Source organism: Neolamprologus brichardi, chromosome 3, assembly GCF_056152115.1.
Source record: "Neolamprologus brichardi isolate AB-2024 chromosome 3, ASM5615211v1, whole genome shotgun sequence".
In the NCBI taxonomy this organism is placed as follows: domain Eukaryota; kingdom Metazoa; phylum Chordata; class Actinopteri; order Cichliformes; family Cichlidae; genus Neolamprologus; species Neolamprologus brichardi.
In genome coordinates this window covers 30122501-30132500 of record NC_142106.1, presented here as the reverse complement: position 1 = coordinate 30132500, position 10000 = coordinate 30122501, and the positions used below count along the sequence as shown (strand labels likewise).

The 10000-nt window shown below is 38.6% G+C and overlaps 1 protein-coding gene across 1 annotated transcript in view; it reads left to right on the top strand.

The window, feature by feature from the left end:
- LOC148104176 (Fc receptor-like protein 5) overlaps positions 1–3854 on the top strand; it is a gene marked incomplete at its 3' end in the record, with an annotated part of 6855 nt that extends 3001 nt beyond the window's left edge. The window contains exons 7-11 of the mRNA XM_087838285.1: positions 1668–1946; positions 2062–2337; positions 2808–3069; positions 3308–3549; positions 3766–3854. Coding sequence (XP_087694411.1) covers positions 1668–1946; positions 2062–2337; positions 2808–3069; positions 3308–3549; positions 3766–3854 — 1148 coding nt within the window. The remainder of the gene's footprint in view (positions 1–1667; positions 1947–2061; positions 2338–2807; positions 3070–3307; positions 3550–3765) is intronic.
- Positions 3855–10000: the final 6146 nt, after the last annotated feature.

Sequence of the window (10000 nt, the reverse complement as noted above, 5' to 3'; positions counted from 1 at the left end):
CACTTCCACTCACGTTTAGCAGGAGGCTGCTTGAGGTTGATCCCTTTAAACTCCCAGGTCCTAAAGATGGACCAGCTTATTAATCAATCTTCAAGTACTTTTTAAATACAGCCAAGAAAATATAAAACTTTCACAGCTTCGATCAAAATGATTGTTCAAAACAAAGATCACCAAAATTTGGTGATGTTCACCATTTCCATCTAGTTATTTAAACTGTTTTGATTCAGTCATTTACTTTTTCCCCGCTTTTTTGCCTGTCCTGTTTCTTTAGCAGTCGGAATTGATGCCAACACAGATACCCAACAGATTTACTTTACCAAGTGGATCATCATGACCTTGCCGTATTGGTCCTGTGGTTGCAAATTTTGAAGCCATCCTGATAACCTTCTCCCACCAACGATGTGGAGATCCAACCTCTTTAGATCCAATTAAAATCAAGACACTCAAAAAGATGCTCTGTAAAAGAGTAGAATTCTTGGAACAGAGTTTAATACACTGAATCATATGAACAGCAGGAAAAATACATACAGACATTTAGCAAGAAAATTACAAAGCAGAAAGCAAGCAAAGCAAAACCCCGGGGTGTACAGCCTTAAGCACAGACAGCAGAGCAACACAGAGACGGACAGGAAGCAGCAGCAGGAGGAAAAAAGTGCTGGGGGTGTCCTCTGGTCCCCTAATATAGGGACCAGTATCCCCGCCCCCTGCTGCTGGGTAACTTTCCCACGCGCCCAAACACAGCTGCAGGGGTCAGGTAGCGGCCAAGGTCTTGGCCAAAGGCCAGTCAGGACTCTGACTACCCCTTGCTCTGGCTTATCACAATAGGTCATGACACGGTCAAACATCACACATTAATCCTAATTATTAAATCTTATACAGCAAGTGGCACAATCTTATAACATATAATCTTATAACTACATAGGTTACATGCTTTCTCATATATAAAAAACTCTTCAGTGTGGGTTCAAAGTGTGTGTGTGTGTGTGTGTGTGTGTGTGTGTGATTATATCATATGATATTTTATTGTGATGTGTTCAGGATCTCTTTTACAATGTTACTGTTTTGGTTGTGCTACATGAAAGATGTTGAGTGTGTGTGCAGGAGAACTCTCAGCAGCATTAACTACCCTGTTACTGTACCACCCTAATAAACCATGGTGAAGCAAAATGTCTTGTGCTCAAGACTCTAAATGAAAGTTAAAATATATATGTTCAGAGCACATAGATACATAGAGTATATAGTTACATAGTTATACATATCATACAAAAATCCACCACAGTCCATTTGATCGACCTTTGTTGTTATTATTTTATTTTATTTTCAGTTGTTACAGATGGTACAGACATGGCTGGGGGAGAAAGAAAGATGAAGGAAAACAAAAGCAGAGGGGAAGAGAGACAGTGAGAAATCTCCCAGATCACCTGTTGAGAGAAAAAAAGAAAAAAAGAGAAAACAAGCAAAAAATAATAGAGCAACATAATAAACACAACACGATTGCATTGATCTAGCTAAGTGTAAATAACAATACATGCTAAATAATGAATGTTGTTGTGCAGCACACAGGAGGTAGCAGCAAGAAACATGTAGTTTGTGTCTATGAAATGTGAACATCCATATTTACACGATTCAGTCATTGACTTTTGTTCTTTTTCTAAACTGAACTGCAGATAAACCAAAGGCCAAACTGAGAGCTGATAACACAGCTGTTCCAGTAGGGGGCAGTGTGACCCTGACCTGCTCTGTGAACCCATCATCATCATCTGGATGGAAATACTACTGGTACAGAGATGAGAAATCCTCTGAAGCCCTGACCACACAAGATGCAGTTTTCCACTCAAATGGACAAATCAGTGTCTCACAGGAAGGACTCTACAGGTGCAGAGGAGGAAGAGGAAACCCAGTTTACTACACAGAGGACAGCCAGTCAGTCAGGATTGGGAAAACTGGTCAGTTTAACATGAAGTCAGATAAATTCCTGATTAAGGAGGAAGATGAAGAACAAAAGTCATTAACATTTTTGACATTTGTGTGTTTTTATTGTACTTTCTTGAACATTAACAGTGTCAAACAGGCCTGTTGTGACTCTGTATCCAAACTGGTCTGAGATATACAGAGGAGAGACGATCACCGTCAGATGTGAGATCCATGGAGGAGACACTGAGTGGGATTATGAGTGGGAAACAAACAGCATGATAAAAGCTCCAAATCAAAATGAATACAGGATTAGATCTGCTTCATCATCCAACAGTGGAAACTATCGCTGTAAGGGCAGAATGAAAAGTTCACAGCATGAAACAACAGAGTGGAGTGATTCAGTCACACTGACAGTTTCTGACAGTAAGTAGAGTCATAGTTCATTTAAGCTGGAAATAGAAACAGTTTATAAAAATGTGTTTTTATTAGTACATGTTGAGATATTTGACATGTTTAGATAGTCTCACTCTTAAAGTTCATCATAAATATTTGTGAGTCAACATTTTAGTGACATTGAATTCAGAGTTAAGAGACGAAAAAATTGAGAGAAAATCTTTGTTGAACAGATAAACCCCGTCCTGTCCTCACTGTGTCTCCATCATGGCTGAGTCCTGGAGCCTCAGTAACTCTGAACTAGACCCAGAGTATCACACTGATCACAGTCGACCAAAGTTTGTCTGGTCTGCAGGTCAGTTTGTTTCTCTCTAATAATTTGTGCGATCACTGTAAACCACCAAGATTTAGCTCAGTAAAATCTTCTTTTTAAATACTAATTTTACATTTTCAGTCCTAACATCTGTGAGCTTTGTCTCTTCACTACATGTTGTTTCCAGATGTTCATTCAGCAGCGTCTCTCACAGTGAGTCCTGACAGAGTGCAACACTTCACCTCTGACTCTGTCTCACTGACCTGTGAGGGAAACTTCACTGAGAGGAGAGTGAGGAAGTTCTCTGAGGACGGCCGACTCTCTGTCTGTAGGAGAATGACTGGATCCACATGTAACCTCAACACATCAAAGTCAGATACTGCAGTGTACTGGTGTGAGTCTGGATCAGGAGAGTTCAGCAGTGCAGTCAACATCACTGTACAGAGTGTGTTATTATACATTTACTTCTTGGATTTGGATGATTTAGACGTCAAATGTGTATTTCTCCCATTATTTTTTTGTGGCTTACAGTAATTATAGAGTAGTTTTTAAATATACAAGATCAGATCTTCATGATGAAAAACATTTGTACAATCTGTTCTTATTATTGTTTGTCAGGCTTTTCTCAAAGTGTGCACCAGCTGATGTGACTGAAACAATTGTGTGTGATTGTTTCACAGATGATGGTAATGGTCCTATCCTGGTGAGTCCTGTTCATCCTGTGACTGAGGGAGCTTCTGTTAGTCTGAGCTGCAGTTTGAGAACACAAAAAATACTTTCCAATGTGTTTTTCTATCACAATGACAAACTTATTCAAAATGATACCCGAGGGGAGCTGAAGATCTCTGCAGTGTCAAAGTCTGATGAAGGTTTCTACAAGTGTCAGTACTCAGGAAGAGAGTCAGCACAGAGCTGGATGTCAGTTAAAGGTGAGCAGGATCAAAACATCTGATGTGATTTATTGTAGATGAATTCTTCCCCCGTGTGCTGCAAATGTGTACTTTTGTTTAAGGATTTAGTTTTTTCATCAATAATGTTCAACAATGCTGTTTTATTATTTTTTTAATTAAGTACGTTGTGGATTTAGTTCAACTTATTTTTTTAAGCTAAATCATGTATTAAAAATGAAATGTTCTTATTTACAGTTACTGTGTCCACACCTGAGAGCTCTTCATTTTCTCTTCTGATGATCTTTAGAATAATTCTTGGATTCATATTTATTTTCCTTCCGTTCTTGTTGTTTGGCTGCAGATGCTCCAAAGGCCAGAACTATATTTTTTCTTCTTCTTCATATATATATTTTAAAGACACAGATCATAAATAAAGTGGAAACAAGTTAGTATCACAGACATGAGGTGACTGATTTTCTCTGACCTGCAGGTGTTCGTTCTGTCTATGAGACAGTCAGAAGATGTGAAAACACTGAAAATGGTAAAGTTTACACTTTCATTAATACAGAGCTTGTGGAAGCTGGATGATTATACAATAACTGTGTTTAACATGAAAGTCAATCAGATTCTTATTTCAGGTCCAGCAGAAGGTGATTACACCAATGTCACATCTGTGATTCAGCTCAAAATCATTAACAAGACAAGTGAGTGCACAAAATGTGAGATTTGAAAGGCAAAATATACATTGGTAATTATTCTCACTGATAACAAATGCATTTGTGGACAAAACAGAGGGAATTTGTTTTGAAATGCTTTCATTTGATCACCTCAACAGGATGACGTGGTGACCCAGAGGAGAGCTCTGACTACAATAATGTCAATCCAAATTCAGCCACAGCTCTAAAATCTTAACAGCAGCTCTTTAGCTGTTTTTCTCTTTAAAGTTTCTTAAATACTTGAAACCACTTTGAGTGAAAAAGAGAAGATTTTGAATTCAAAGCAATGATCCTGATAGCCTGAGTTTATATTGTCTTCAGAAAGAATCACTCAGTGTGTTTTGCTTGTTTCTCTCCCATTAGAAAATAATTTTAATGGACTTTAATGTTCTGTAGGTCTGTTTTTTTTTAACTGTTTCTTTTATTTGTAATATATATTATAAAGTCTTTCTGTGAAGCACTGTAACTTTGTTAATAAAAGTGATATAAATAAAGTGTGTTGTTGTTGTTTGTCAGACTGAGAGTACATGTTACAGCTGTTCAGTGTTGTAAATCCACTGAAAGAGAGCTTTTATTTAAAGACACTCATTGTCATTTCAAACAGCTTCAAACCCTCCAACATGAACTAAAGTTATCAACATAATGGGAAGTAACAACTGCTCTGACGTTATGCTCAGCAGCCTTTTTACTAACTTACGGGACTTGAATCGCAGGTGGAAGTGATTCTGTGTGGCGTTTGCATCTGTGTGGGTTTCCTCCATGAACTCCAGCTTCCTCCCAGTGTCCACTGTCCCTCTGTGACCCACAACTGGAGACGTTACAGAAATGGATGAATGTGTTTCATGTTTTTCTGTGACTTGTGCTGCTTTTGTGCTACTTTTGCAGTCTTCATGTGGTCCTCTTACATTTCATGGCAGCACTTCCATCATGTGTCACTGTTCACACTGTTTGGTCACATCAGCAGCAACAAACTCATCTGAAGAGTGTTTTATCAGAGCAGTTGCACACCAGAGCAGGTTAGTTTTCTGTAGGTGATGTTTGTGTCTTTTATGACGCTTACAGTTTAATGTGCATCAAATAATTGTGGTGCTTTTAAAAATGCAACATTTTCGACAAAATAATATCACACAACACTTCTTTGTTCCTCTAAGTAAACTGTGATGCTTACATGTGTATTAAAATGTCATTTCTAACTGCAATATGCTTTTTATTAATCAGCTGAAAATGACTCATGATTTGTATCTGAGCCCCAGAAAAGTGGAGAGAGGAGAAAAATGTTTTGTTCAGTAAATGACTTGACAAGTCTTGACAACTACATGCTGTAATGGTCAAATATAAATATAAAGTATTTCCTTAGTTGAAGGCATAAAAAGTGTCAGGTTGATAGGTTTGTTCTTTATGTTTCTCGTGCACGGGAGACAACTGGACAAACGCCTTACTTCGCTTGACCCCAGTCGCTCTCGTCCGCTCCCCCGTAACACTGCTCTTTATTGAGGTTACATGAGTATGCATAGGTTCATTAACATATGACGTATGCATACAAACAAAGAGCACCTTGTCTGTGCGTTGTGTAAGTATGTGTGTGTGTGTGTGTGTATGAGTCTATTAAGAGTCTATTAAGATTCTATTAAGTGAAGGAGGACAGAGTGTCACATTTTGACAGAGTATCAGTGAATCCTTACAGAATGGTTATGATTGGACTGTGTGAGCACCAACATCACTGTGCAGTTTGTTTGTACCTCTTCACAGCAGCTTGATTCATCAAGAGAAAGCATCGACCCCTCTGTGACATTAAAAGGTGGCCATGAGTATAACATGAAGGCGAGTGTATTAGAGGAGGTAAAACATGTTTTTGATGTCTGTGAGAAATTCAGGGCTCACAAATGAACGTTAACATGGCAACTTTTTCTTAAAATGGTGTAATAACAACAATGGTCAGTAGGAGGCAGTGGGGTGATCATTACTGGAGCCTCTGTGTTTCCTTCCCGTTAACTCTTTTGAACTGAGCTCAGCAGCCACAAACTACAGTCAGCTGTCCACCTCAAACATATCAGCTCGTTTCTTGTTCAGAAGTTTACACAAAATTAAATCATATCCCATCATGCATCTGTGGTTATTTGCTGATTATGCCCAGTGCTCTGGAGTCCACAGTGCCTGCCATGTGTTGTGTGGATATATATAACACTATGTGCAGAAATTTTGCATTTTGCTAACTGTATGTGAAATAAATTGATTTCAGTGAGTGCTCATCTCAACACCTGGTTATTATCACAGGATCGAGGCCCTAAACACACCATTAATATTCAGTGTCATGTTGCTGTTCTGAGATCAGCTGACAACATGAAAACATGGAAAACCTGAAGCAACAGAACAGGATCAATGAGCAGCTGTGACATCGACTGAGTCAGAAACAACATGAACTCAGAGATTTGTTGTTTGTGGATTTATATTAATTATCCTCGTTCTGTTGTTGTGTGGCTAAAGGGTGAAACATTTCTTGATAATTGGCTGAAAGTGATTCATAATTTCTAATATTATGGCACAACATGTGTGTGATATTATCGTATGTTGGTTTGAGACTTTTTCTTGTGGACAAATCTTTTTTATAATGGGAAAATAAACACCACACTTAATTCTTTTGCTCTTTCCTATTCTGCTGATAACCACCTGACCTTCCTGATCCCCGCCCCTCTGCTTCCTCCTCCTAATCTGCTCGTTAGCTTGGTGGTTTGGACACCATACATTGTCTTTGTTTTTGCCTCCAGGTGGAGAAAACTGTAGATTATTTTGATAAACGCAAAACTTTTTAGCAGACCTGAAAATAAATACAGTGATCTGTTTTATTTAAGAAGCAATGAGCAGTAAAAATACAAGATTAATCCATAAATAAGACAATACAGAATAACATCTTTGTTTCTCTGAACAGACTGTGATGCCTACATGTGTGTAAAGACTGTTGTTGGTTAAGTCTTTTCTCCAACAGGTTTATTTTTGTCCGCTGAAAGTCAGATACCCTTATAAGAGGAAATGCAGCCTGTGGTTTGTTTTATTTGAAGTCAACACAGCACAGTGGAAATGTGCAGGTATGACAATGTGTGAAAACAGGTTAAAAGTAGCTTTATTGTGGTGATGACACATGCTGGACTAAAGAATAAATACAGCATGTGGGCATCAAGAGAAACGGTGAAAAGCTTGTTTCTCACGCTCATGTCTTTAAGAGTCTCTGCATGGACGTGCTGTAAATGTTCATTTATCTCTGAAATAAATAAAATCATCCATCACTCTCTCTGTCCACTTGATCATATACAGATATGTTTTTCTTCTTACTGCAACTTCCAAACAGGCCAGTTCCTCACAGTATAACACAAAACTCCAAAGTATAATCACTGCTTTGTAACCAACAGAGGAGCCAGTAAATCATCTACACCTACTGATACTAATGTGTCTGTTTGGCTGGTGTTACAGAAATGGTTCCTACACCTGTGATGATGACGTCAGTGTTTGACTCCAAACTGTCTGCTGGACTCTGCAGTATCACAGAGTCCCCAAGTTTTTAGGTCTTTTTAGACGTCATATCTTGAAGCATTATAAACTCTTAAAATATTGATAGGTACTGAAACTTTTGCACTTAACTTTTACATATAACCTGAAAATAAGCTAAAAACAGGAAGTTACATTTTAATGTATTTTACCTTTCTAAAAGAAAAGTGGTGGGATGAAAAAACACACCTGCTGTTAGACAATCTAAAACACCTGGATATGAACATGTTGGTGTGTGTGTGTAGATGATACTGCAACAAACCTTAATCATAACCTTTGTAAGAAAGTGTTTGACAGAATGAAGGATGGTGGCTGTGTTTTCATGCTTTTACTATGATTAATACAATAGCCTGAGTGACAAACTGAGACACACTACATGCTCATGTGGAGGGACTAGCCAATCACAACGTAACCGCACTTTAAAGTATTCACTGTTCTGTCCTTTTGGACTCAATGTGGGTGGAGCCTATAGTAGCTGTCATAATATGAAAGATATCCTAGACAGGTTACAGAGAGACAGACAACCATTCATGTTCACATTTAAACCTGGGGGCAACAACCTGAATCACCAGTTAACATAATAATATATGACTTGGATTGTGGGAGGAAGCCAGAGTACCCGGAGAGAGCCCAGACAGACAACCATAGTGGGAGTTGTCCCTTAAGAGGGTCATGAATCCACTATTAATTATGTGTGTCATGACATGAGACAAAGTGTGAAAAGTGGGTCATTGTGCTGCATTCCAGATATCTCCGAACTTGAAAGTCGGAAATCAGGCGTGGCGTCACTCCCGAGTTAGTACATTGCAGAAAAAGACAAGAAACACAGGATTTGTGTTGGTTCTTGGCAAGTTAGAGCAATGCAGGTATGATAGTAGTGCAGTATGATACTTGTTGTTTTGACTAATCAGTGTTCAAACATAATCATGGCTCATTCAAGGAGTTAAAAATACACAACAGTGTAAAGTTTTTTGTCACGAACGGGTGGCCGGTGCGTGGTGCAAGAGTAAGAGCAGATGTTCGAGACAGGAATGAACTTAACAAAAACGGAGACGTTTACTTTAGGTTGGACCAACAATATAAATGAAGAACGAAAGGAAACTAGGACGATGTTAACAGTAAACTAAACTGGAGAGAACTAACACAAGACACAGTGAACATGAAACTTAAACATCACCAACATGAATGACATGAATACCTGAGACGTGACTCGTGATGAACAGAAACATGGCCCATGGTGAAAAGATGACCTGCCAATGAACGATTGAAAACTCACATCACACGAGGGTGACGAGGGAAGTGGAAACACAGCTGGAAGCAAAACTAAACACAGAACGTGATGTTGTCAAAATAAAACAGGAAACATGCAGACTAAGAAAAACAGACCTGAGACTGAGACCAGGGAAGAAACAGACATGGAAGGAGAAACGGGAGTTTGGGAAAAGGATGCAGAGCGAGGGACAGAGAGATCTTCTGTGTTATTTAGTGCGTTTATGAAGTGTAGAGGTCCAACACCTCACTGCATACGTCATGACAGAACACTGCAAAAATCACATAAAAATCTCTGAGAATAAAACATAATTATGAGCTGGTAAAATATGTCACCTGACCTGCAACAACAGAAGGTAAGAAGAAAACACAAGAAGCAAGCCTGCATGTTTGCAGTGGAAAGGAAATGTGAACACGTCACACAACTGCTCTGGTCAAAGCTACAGGAGCTGTTTGAGGTTTCTATAAAAGGAAAGGAAGCACAGAGAGGCCACAGTCAGAAGAAACACTCTGGTCTTATCTGTATTAAATGCAGCTTCTCTTTTTATTATTGATGTAAAGTCAAAGTGTTTGAGATCAGCTGAGGATCAGAGTGCAGCAGGGCTGGATGTGAGGATGGGGAACTCTTTGCTTGGCATGACGGGGTTATTGTGTAAGTACATTTGTGACATTGTTTGAATGGCACTGATTAATGAAAGTGTTTCTCATGTGTGAGAATTAGAGTGTATCACTGGTTTGAAGTGTTTATCTGAGAGTTTGAACAAAGCATATTTGTGATGTTTATGATAGTTACAGACAAATGTTGGCTGGTTCCTTGGTTCAGTTTAGTCTGGAGTATCGTGTTGGATATACTGCTGCTTGTTGCACTTGACTCATTGTTATTGTCTTTAAGGTCATATATTAATAAATTTTAAATTAAACTTTTATAACATTTTTTATAACTATAAGTTTAAAAATGTTTTCTC